The sequence below is a fragment of the Chiloscyllium plagiosum genome, chromosome 2 (genome assembly GCF_004010195.1).
Source record: "Chiloscyllium plagiosum isolate BGI_BamShark_2017 chromosome 2, ASM401019v2, whole genome shotgun sequence".
Lineage (NCBI taxonomy): Eukaryota > Metazoa > Chordata > Chondrichthyes > Orectolobiformes > Hemiscylliidae > Chiloscyllium > Chiloscyllium plagiosum.
In genome coordinates this window covers 75,640,775-75,652,382 of record NC_057711.1, presented here as the reverse complement: position 1 = coordinate 75,652,382, position 11,608 = coordinate 75,640,775, and the positions used below count along the sequence as shown (strand labels likewise).

Genomic DNA, 11,608 nt, shown 5'->3' with positions numbered 1-11,608 from the left:
TCTGTCTATCACCCTCTCAGCCTCTCGAATAATCCTCAGTTCATCCAACTGCAGTTCCAGTTCCCTAACTCGTTCTGTGAGGAGCAGGATCTGACTACATTTCCTGCAGATGAAGTCGGCAGGAGTATCGGTGGTCACCCCTACCTCGAACATCCTGCAGGAGGAACATTCCACTGCCTGCGCTGCCATTACTCTACACCTCGTCTCTGAAAACAGGAACACTGAGTAGCTTACCTGTGGACTTTAAAATTAGGTTAGAGGAGGAGGATGGGAGGGAGGCCCTACTATGTAGCGCCTGGGGTCTAGAACATACCCACTCAAATATCAGTCACTTACCTTCCCGACCAGCTCTGCGCTCCAACCTCACTTCCGCCCAGCTCGCGCCGCTCTCTGCTAATGAATGTGCATTATTCTGAAACAATGTCTGCTCATTCTATATTCCCTCAGAAGCTGCAACAGCCTCTCTGAATCTACAAGCCCCTCAGAATCTTATATATTTCAATAAGGTTGCCTCTTATTTTTCTTCATTCTATTGAATGTAAGCCCAAACTCCACTCCTTTCCTCAAATGACAACCTCTTCATCTCATCAATTGATCTAGTGAACCTTTACTAAACTCCTTCTAATGAAAATCTAGCCCTCCTTCAGGAGGACAAAATTTCACACTGTATTCTATTATTATTGGGTTTTCTTCCATGCTCACTTTCTGTCATTCATGTACAAGATGCACGAATCTTTCTGAATTACAGCATTCTGCACTCTCTCCGTTTATATAATTAGCTTCTCTATTCTTATCAGACTGAATAACTTCACAGTTTCCGACATGAAAGTCTATCTGTCACATTTTGTCCCATTCACACAACATATCTGTATCCCTTCCTTTGGCTACATTTTAATGTTTATGCAGCATTGGGCCTGTTCACTGGCTGGAGAGTTAGTAGCAACAACCGTGCAAGCATTGCACACACTTGGCCTGATTTATTGTAGTACTGATTCAGCTGAAGTGTTACAATGTGTCACCTTAAATGTATTTCGATTGTGCATGGCACATAACTTAATGAAATAAATAAAGGTCAAAGTGTAGTGTACTTCTTTCCTTGTTTGTAGCCCCCCCCCATCTCATTCCAAGAAATAAAAGGGAAAATTAAATGGTTTAAGGCTTTCTCGATATACATTTACATGTATTTATATTGGTATTTCGATCTAGTTTGAAGTACCTTAGAAAATTAGGCACTTACCGTGTTGCCATTTTCCTGGCACGTTGTATGATATGTAGACCATGTGTGCTGCTAGTTGAACACAGACATGAGCATGATGAGAACATTAAGTAGCCACTTGAAGCCCTTAAAGGATACTGCCCTTCTGGGGAAGAATCAGATTCCACTCATTGTATTCTCCTCACATCCTGCTTTTCTACTGATCTTATATATCACCAAATTTGGCTACAACGCAAGCGGTTCCTCAACCAAGAGATTAATATAGATCAAGAACAATGTAAGGTCCCAGCACTAATTTCTTCCATTTTCCATGAAATATGCGTCCTCACAAGAAATAATTTTCCTTCACTTTGAATGTTCACTGTTAAGTGGCTTTCAAATTAAACAAGATGTTATTAAATAGAGCACATGAAATAAAAGTTGCAATAGGCCATTTGGCATATTGAGCCTTGCCTGTCAATAACAAGATCACAGTTGAATTTTTTTTCACCTCAACCTTATCTTTCTTCACTATCTCTAAATGTATTATTATCCTTAATCCATTTATATTTTTCTTACTCCGTACTCAATATTGAGCACCTAAAGTTCTCTGGCGTTGAGAATTCCAAAGATTCATAATTTCAGACTGTCTCCTTGTCAAATTGCTAGTTGAAACATTTAAATAATAAAACCCATGTCTTGCCTTTAGTAGTACAGGCTTCAAGTCAAATATGAACATCTGTTTTCATTAGATTTCAGGGATCTATGTATGTCTGACCTAGGGGCAGGGAGAGAAATGGCAGGCCAAGGTAATGTTCCTGGCCTTTGCTCCCAGCCTGTGTCACAAGCCCCTGACTTGAGCTCAATGGCCCCCAGGCTCTGGTAATTGGACCCTGATGTAACCAGGGCCCTAGTCTGACATGGTCATCTGCAGAGATGCTATGTTTAGAATCAAATGTCAACGTAGACAAACTCAGTCAATCTTTATTCACTTCACATCAGCATGTGGACTCCTGCTCCTATTGTGATTCAGTTCAGCTCACTGTTATTCTGAGCTTTTTTTCTGGGGAGCTCTGAGTTCATAGGCAGAGGTATTGTCCTCTAAGATGTTTTAAATCAAAATATGTGCAGAAAGTGATTCTAAAGGGCATATAAAACTCATGTTAGATGCTCATCACACCACACCTCTCTAGCTCCTATCCGCCATGTATTTGTCCTATATCTTTTGGTAAGTTAGCACAATAATGTACATTGTCAGGCAATAGACCTTTAACAACAGTGTGAAGGAAATGTCCACAGGCAATCTCTCATTTTACAATTGGGATAACCATATACAATTACTTACAGCTATATTCTGAACAATATTGCTATCACTGTGTTTAAAACTTCATTTTTATGGCTATAAAAAGGTTTGGTATTGCTTTAAAATTTTTATTTTTTAAACAAGATTATTTATTTCCTCCTTCTGTGCATGATGAACCTCATATCCTAGGGAATTTGGACAGCTTGCTGTGGATCTTTTAGACCAAGCATTCAAACAGAATGAACGAATGGCAATGAAACTGCTGACATATGAGCTGAAGAATTGGAGCAATTCCACATGTTTGAAACTGGCAGTGTCATCAGGACTTCGGCCCTTTGTCTCTCACACATGCACTCAGATGCTCCTAACTGATATCTGGATGGGACGGCTGAATATGAGGAAGAACTCGTGTTTTAAGGTAAAGAAACAGCAGTGGGCAGGGAATATTCTTTCCAAAATGTTCTTTTATCTACAACAGTTTCAGAATCCAGTCTTGTAATGGCTTTTTGACTCCCAGATTGATAATGTCCAACTTGTTAGAACTTGTTCATTCTACTCCTCAAATTTCTAAGCTTCAAATAATTTAATTTCTAAAAGTTCTTTTACAAGATGTGGTGTCTCTGGCTTAGCTAGCAATTATTACCCATCTCTAATAAAGAAGGTAATTGTGAGCTGCTTTCTTGAATTGTTGTAGTCTTTGCAGTGTAGCTACACTTATAGTGCTTCAGGAAGAAATTTCCAGGAATTTGACCCAACAACAGTCAGGGAATGGCATTTCAGTTCCAAGTCAAGAAAGTGCATGGTTTAGTGAAGAACTTGTAGGTGGTTCTATTGTCCAGTTCTTTCTAGGTATTTGAGTTTGGAAGGTGCTGTCAAAGAAGCCTGATGCATTGCTGCAGTGCATCTTATACATGCTATGCACTATGCGTCAACAGTTGAGGGAATGAATGTTTAAGGTGGTGAATTGAGTACCAGTTAAGCTCTCTGTTATGTCCTATTATTACAGCAGCTGAAGATGGTTGGGCCAAGGACATGCAGAGATGTCCTTGGACTAAGGTAATTAACAACTCACAATTATCTTCATTTGTGCTAGGTATGACTCCCAACATTGGAGACTTTTCCCCGACTCCTATTGACTTGAGTTTTGCATGGACTCTTTGAATCCACACTCGGTCAAATGCTGCTTTGATGTCACTCTCACTTCACCTCTGGAATTCAGCACTTTTGCCAGTGTTTGGACAAAGGGTGTAATGAGATCCGAAACTAAGTGGCACTGGTGGTCCACAAACTGTGTCGATGAACAGGTTATGTTGTAGATTAGATCAATCAATTAGAGCAGATCTCCTCATGTAACTGTTATCCTGTCAGTCTGTTGTTTTCAGAATAATGCGTCTGAGCTTACTATGAAAAAGATTAGTTATTTTATTTAATAAATGTTTGATCCTATCCCAGTATTGAATGAACTGTGAAACATTACACCAACAGCTTCCTCGTATTTCTATTTTTATTGTCTTCAGTGCCTTTGGATGTGTTCTATATGGTTCATTTTGTGAGAAACGAAGCTCACTCACTTCAATAATTTCAGTCCGAGACAAGATCTGAATCAGTAGTGTCATTTATTTCGCTCTTGTAAGAGGGGTGTGGTGTCCACTGTCCACAAGGCAGGGACACACACAGATTGAATTCAACTAGTATGCATCATTTATGTAATTCTTTCCTATTCCATCCTCCCATTGCTCCTCCCCTGTTTACATCTCCCACTTCTCTAAGACTGGCGCCCATTACTCTTGTTCATCTCTTGCCTTTTCTGGCCTTGTCTGTGACAAAATGCTTATTTCTGGCCTCACAAGGTCGTTTGACCACATCCCACCATGGTCCATTGTTAGGTATATCCTCCTTCACTACCATCTGTTTCCCTCACTTGCATGACCTTATGACCTCATGACTTCTTGATTGTGGTTTGTTCTTGTTTTTGCAAAAGCGGGAAATAGATGCTTATAACTACTGTTTGTACAGGCATATCTAGCTTAACCCCCTCCCCTCACAGCACCTTATCTATTTGTCTGTAACATCTACCATTGTTTGCAGGCACATTTCATTCTTGCATGCACATTTTAGCTAATACAAAAACAATTATGTATTTCTTTCACATAGTTTTCATTCTTGTTGACTCAGCTCTTGGCTGAAACAATTATACACTGGTGTGAGTTCATTTACCTTGCATAAGTAATTATGATTGCAAAAGTAATACTACTTTACCTATATCCCACAATTTGGTTTATAAATATGTAAGAGTGAGTTTTAATGATCATGTTGTGATGATTTTTAAGTTCTTTGTGAACGTCAGTTTCTCCACTATGGTTACAACTCACAAGAAGGTCAATTATCCCAATGGCTATGCTGAAAACTGCAATAAACAACTTGAGTTCTGCCTTATTATTTGTCACTCTGCTGCTTCATTGCTGAGGTGCCTATTTGTTCTTTAAACATTGCCTGTGGTGCATTATGGAATTGTTCCTTGCAAGAATCAGCAGCTGAAACGGAAAAAGTTTAACAAGACTGCCTGGGTTGTGTCTTCGAGGAGAAAGTGAGGACTGCAGATGCTGGAGATCAGAGCTGAAAATGTGTTGCTGGAAAAGCGCAGCAGGTCAGGCAGCATCCAAGGAACATGAGAATCGACGTTTCGGGCATAAGATTCCTGAAGAAGGGCTTATGCCCGAAACGTCGATTCTCCTGTTCCTTGGATGCTGCCTGACCTGCTGCGCTTTTCCAGCAACACATTTTCAGCTCGTGCCTGGGTTGTGTAACAATTCTTTTCGGCAGCTGATGAACTGACTGGAAATAGTCTGTGACACCTTCTAATTTCTGGAACTTTCTGAATGACAAACAAACAACATTTATCCATCTTGTATATCCCAGACTATAAATCAGATTAATTGGAGGTAAAGTCAATAGAGAAGAAAGTCTAATAAAGTGGACACATGAAGCAATTCATTTTTCTTAGCAAATATAAAGCAAAGTAATAGAGTAACTTGAAGTACCTTTGATCTTGAAAATAACAATGTTTCCATGTAAGTGCAAACTTTATGCACCAATTTATAGTCCACTGGCTAGTTCATCAACCAGCAAGACTAAAACTCAATAAAAATGAAAATAATCTAAAACAGAGTAGCAATTCCTCATTGCTTTGAAATCTGAGCTGAAACAAACCAAAATCAAAACAGATTGCTCTGCAGTCAGTGAAACTGTCAATCAAAGTATGGTCAAAAGCACAGCAAAATTGCCTGGCAGGTTTTGCTGCTGTAATATTTAACAGCTTTGATTAAATGATGGCTGCATTCTTCATTTCTAATTAGCTATCCAACATCCATAATGGCAGGCATCAGTGAATCTTTGAAGTTAATCATCTTGTCTGGATACATCTTGTTAGAAAACTGATGGGAGGACAAAAACTTGAAATACTTACATTATTTCCCTCTCCCTAGTTGCTGCTAGACCTGCGAAGATTTTTCAGCAATTTCTATTTTAATTTGTGTCTGCAGTATTTTGCTTTTGCTGTGGTATCAGCTAGACATAATAGTTCATTATGAAATCCACTCTTGCAATATTTGTCTCCTTTTAATTATTTATTCTTCTGCCATATAGGTTCTCAGAAGCTGTTGCTATAATTGTTCTTTTAAACCCATGCGTACTATTAGTGCTGACAATGGGTTTCTTTGTAGAAACCTCCTGTACCACATTATCTTTTATGTGGCATAGTTGGTTGAACGGCCAAATGGCCAACTCCTGTTCCTAACTGATATATATGCGCTTATGTTTGTAGTTAACATTTGTGCCACACAAGGGCCAAATAATAAGCCTCTCCAATTATCGAGAATCTAACTGTTACCTTTGATATTCAATAACATTACCGTCATGGAATCCCATTACCATTGATTGGAAACTGAACTGGACCACCACCTAAATACTGTGGCTACAAGAGCAGGAATTCTGCCATTGGTTACTCACCGGACTTCTTAAAGTCTGTCAAGGCACAAGCTGGGAGTTTGATTCCCCACTTGCCTGGATGGGTATACCCCAGTATTACTCTAAAAGCTTCATACCAACCAGGACAATACAGGCAGCTTGATTGGCACCCTATCTGAACCCTTATCATTTGTTCCCTCCACTCTGGATGTACAGTGGCAGCAGTACAGATCATTTACAGGATGCACTGCAATAATTCAACAAAGCTGCTTAGACAGCACCTTCCAAAGCTGCAACCTCTACCACCAAGAAGGACAACGGCAGCAGGTACAAGGAAACACCAACACTGAAAGTTACTGTCCAAGCCACTCACTATCCTGACTTACTATTTTAACTCTGTCACTGGGTCAACATTCTGGAGCTTCCTTTCTTATGGCACAATGGGTGGTCTTACACACTGCTTTAAGAAGGCAGAACCTAATTTCAGTGGCGTCACAAAGGAATCAAGGTTTATATACAACACCACCCCGCACAATTAACTACCTTTTCACCTCCACCATGGCTGGAGAGATAAAATTCTGCCCAGTCTGAGAGATCAATGACCTTTTTACACCATCTTCTACTTTTATCACACTGACTTTATTTCCCTTTATACAATATTGACTGTGCAAATATTTTGTTGTGATTTGTAATCTGGCTTCTTTTATCTATTAGGTCATTTTGAGCATTCTTCTACCTCCTACGATTCTGATGCTGGAGTTTAAGAGTAAAGCTGAAATGTCTCACATACCTCAATCTCAGGAGTTTCATCAGTTTGTTCGACAGTGCAGTGCACAAAACTCCAGCGCTGCTAGGGATGATCAATCTTCTGTAAGTGTAATGTTTACCTTAAAGCACCTTGGCATAAAATTTCTGCTGTATTGTGTTGGCTTTTACCTGGAATCTGCCAAACCACTACAAGTTATCAGGATCTTTAATCACAGATTGAATTTCCATAGTTGTTTGCATTAATATTTGAAACAAATTCATTCTAGAATCCACATCTGTCGACAAAACTGGCATATTGAATGAAGCACTATTGTGAGCTTCTTCTAATTATATCCATTTGCAGGTCTTCAGAGTACAATATAAAATTAATAAGAAGTTTTATAAAAGATTGGAATAACTCAGCAATTAAGGCAGCATTTGTAGAGGGAAACAAATGTAGTGATTCAGGTTGACTATCTTTAATCAGACCTGATGGGAAATAGAGATTTAAGAGTTTTTAAGTCTCTGGATGAGAAGGAGGTGACAAAAAGAACAAAGATGATGATCTGTGAAAGGTGAAGGCCAGTGGAGATTAAATTAAAAAATATTATAATGCAAAAGCAAAAAAAGTGTGGTAATGGATTATAGTGAAGAAACAAAGGTTATATCCAAATGGGATTTTCCTAAGTTGAATTTACTTGTCATTCAGTCTTAATTTGTTTCTCTTGCCCCTGTTCCCCTTCCACCCAGTTTAAAAACTCTTACTCTCTGTTTCTCTTCAGTTCTGATGAAATATCATCTCCACAAATGTTGCCTGACCACATGGGTTTTTCCGCCTTTTAATATTCTTATTTCAGATTTGCAGCGGGTGCAGTTTTAGCTTTTCTCTTAAAATGTTTTTTTAGTAGTGAGATATTATTGGGCATTTTAAAACGAGCTTTTAAATTTATATTTTTAATCTATACAGAAACTGACTACTAAGCACCAATGCAATCCATGAATAGTTTTGTATGTCTTTTTAAATGTAATTTTCAACTAATATTAGATTGTTCAAAGGTGACAGACCAGATACTTGTGATTAAAAAAAGTTTGTTTTGAAAAACCTGTTTTCAGGTGTACTAGGAGCTAGCTTAAGACAAGTTTGTGTTCAAATTATATTGTAAAATGCTGCCTGTCTGGTTCATGAACAATCCCAGGTTTCACTCCAAACTCATTACATGCCACTTAGAAGATTGCCTATTACCTCCATTTATTTTCACTATGGATTGTATTCGATACTCACATATTTTAAATATCTATTCAATAGTCTGCAATAGTCATGTCAAGAATGCTTTCTATTTCTCTAAGATGGAGTTTGATATAGAAAATGGCTCAGAAAAGATTGTGAATGAAATCATCGGTGCAAGACAGAAAGGACTCCCTTGGACGAGAAAAGCTTATGAATTCTACAGTGCCCCGATTGTCAAGTTCTGGTTCCATACGGTTTGTCTAACCCCACAACTACTAACCAATTAGAATTTCAAACCATGCTGATTGATATAAATGTCTAAACAATCATCACTGGCATGTGAATAACTCTCATGCTGTTGCCTGTTAATTATTTTCAACTCTTAATGGTTTTCAAGGTTACCACAAGTGGTCCTACAAAGGGTTAAAAAGTGATGCTACAAAGTTCTCAAGGAAACTTTGGATGTGCAGTTTTTCATTTACCAGACAAAATGTTAGGCCTTAATTTTCTGTACTTAAATAAATACATTTCTTCCATTGCTCCCAAACACCAGTTTATCTGATATCATATTACATTTGAGAAATGACTACACTGGGAGAAAACTGCATTCTAATGGTTCACTGAAGATTAGTCTGTATTTATAGGACAAAGATGTGTCCTGCTAAGCCACTGATTATGAGAATTTTCCCTTCTTCTGTTATAATAATACATATGGTGGTCAAAGCTTTGATTTGCTACATATGAAGTCTGGACCCTGGAGGAAGATGCCGTGCTCATGGTAACCCAAAACTTCAGGATACCTTGAGCTAGTTATCACTGTTTCTATACATTTGACAGGGGCTTCAATGAAAAAGAAATGTTTGGCAGAAATGTTTTTTGCACTCAGAAGCATACAGAATAGAGAAGTGATGTGTGGCAAAATACAGGAAACAGCTTCTTATTGGAAGTTGGTATTAACAGAACAACTTGTGACTCTTGCCTAATCTTTGTGCCAAACTCTTAGCAAAAATCTTCTTACAATAATTAACATTCTATTTAACACTTCTTTTCCATTTTATTGTCCACAGATAGCTTATTTGGGATTCCTGATGCTGTTTACTTACACAGTTTTAGTGAAAATGGAACCTCTGCCCAGTGTCCAAGAATGGATTGTCATTGTCTATATTTTCACTACAGCTGTGGAGAAAGCCAGAGAGGTGAATAAGGACCAGAGTAATTTCTTCTGGCTTCTGAAAAAAATCAAGTAACTAATTTAAATAGCATGAACCGAGTCTCTGTTTAATTCCACAAGCTTCAGTAACGGTCCCAATGACCTTTCTCTCTGGGCAACAAATGGCCTTTGCAAATGTGCTCTACAAGGACTTTTCTCCTCTGGTGCTTTTCTAAGATTCTGGAATTTTCACTCTATGATACTACTGAAATATTTGACTTTGCTAATGAATACAAACAGCGTAAGAATGCCTTGAGGTCAGTGCACTGATGCCAGCATCGTTCAAGTCTAACACATTTTATTGAGTCATATCTAGTGTTTTATGACCAGCCACACACAAACGTTTCCATGTATCAGGTGCACGTGACGACCAAATGCTGTAAAACTTTACACACATATGCAGCTTATCACCTTTATCTTGTTTTTTGCCAGTAAATTAGGAGTTGTTCACAATGTCTCCAGGGCTCATACGTGACCCGTTAAGGCAGCACACTAAGTTTGCTCAATGATCCTGCAAATGTTCTCCAAAGGCTTGGAACACTGAAGTCTCCTTGTATTTGAAATGGAAGTAGCAATAAGTCTTTATTGCATTAATGGCCCAATTATACTGCAATATTGTGTTTTCATGATGCATTTTCAAATTGCACTCAAACAGAAACCTCTGTGTAACCCCATCCTTCTTACTATGGGGCATTTCAGTTCTCCATTGCAGTCCTATTCTAAAGTCCAAGACTTTACCTTTGATTACTCCAGTGAAGCTGAACATAAGCTCAACTAACAGTACTTCATCTTTTTACTTGGTGTTTGCAGTGAACTTGAACAACTTCAGACCTTAACAAAAGCTCTTATTTTATCTCTGACTGTCAGTGCTGACATGTGAAATGCTAGTTATAGGAATGTGGGATAGGACCATATGAGTACTTGGTATAAACTTTCCCTAACAAAACACAACAGGCTGAATTTTCATTCAGGTCAAGAGTATAGAGTCAGACCAAATCTCAATTTCACAAATCCAACACTGAGGATATGTGTCTCAGCCAGTCTAATTCTCATTCTGGAAGGGAGATTTCAGAGTGTTAACAGAAGTGGCTCACCAATCCTGGAAACTGTGCAGATACAGTTACATGAGCAACTATGTGCAGAGGTAGGGTTTGCAAACTGGCCTGGTGCTGTTGGACTTGCAAGGTAAAAAAATAAAACAAAATAAGTGCTCTCTGGTCTTCAACCCAGCCTAACATACTCCACGTGCCTATCCATGTCAACTTATGCCACCTTATGAACCCTACGTACTCACTCTTTTGGCCCCTCATATGCCACATGCTCAGCCATGCCCTTCTAACCACCCTCATGGTCCCACATGCACCCTTTGTTAACATAGTCCCAACTCATGCTCTCCAACCGCCCACCAATAAGGGCAGCCTTTTTAACCACCACTGGAGCACACTGAGAGGTCACCAGGATTCACTAGATAGTCTCTCCACATGGTGGCAGGTTACTCCCAAAGGAGGAAAAATGCTGTTGGAGATGGGATGTGTTCAATTTGGCTCCAGGCAGGTGACTCACTTGGCAGCTTTACAGCTACTGGCAAATTTACAGCTACTGGCGAGAACACAAGGACACACCTCTCCATGCCACTTTGCCAGTCTTCCAGCCTCCTCTGTCATGGACCAGACCAAACCCTATCAAACTGTATGAGGAAGATAGGCTAGACGCTAACATTTTCTTATTTTGAAGGTAAGTGTAAGGCATTGCATTCCATGTGCAACTGGATTGGCCAAACTCCTCAACTTTAAGCAAAACACACTTTATTTTTACACTGTAGTTACAATACAGCCAAAATAAAAAGAAAAGAATTGGCTTAACTGGAACTATTGAAATGCTTAACAAAATAACATACGTATTGACTACTATTCATTAAATGTTCTAATATAGTAACATCCCATTAATACACCCTTGGCA

At 38.9% G+C, this 11,608-nt stretch overlaps 1 protein-coding gene across 7 annotated transcripts in view; it reads left to right on the top strand.

Moving 5' to 3' along the window:
• Positions 1-11,608, top strand: part of trpm6 (transient receptor potential cation channel, subfamily M, member 6) — a 177,285-nt gene that overhangs the window by 94,375 nt on the left and 71,302 nt on the right. For 6 of the 7 annotated variants that reach the window (XM_043712212.1, XM_043712207.1, XM_043712192.1 and 3 more), the window contains 4 exons: positions 2,688-2,916; positions 7,179-7,334; positions 8,559-8,693; positions 9,507-9,635. In XM_043712212.1, coding sequence (XP_043568147.1) covers positions 2,688-2,916; positions 7,179-7,334; positions 8,559-8,693; positions 9,507-9,635 — 649 coding nt within the window. Of the gene's footprint in view, positions 1-2,687; positions 2,917-3,591; positions 3,621-7,178; positions 7,335-8,558; positions 8,694-9,506; positions 9,636-11,608 lie in introns of those variants that run through there. The other variant, XM_043712219.1, reaches the window with a different exon arrangement.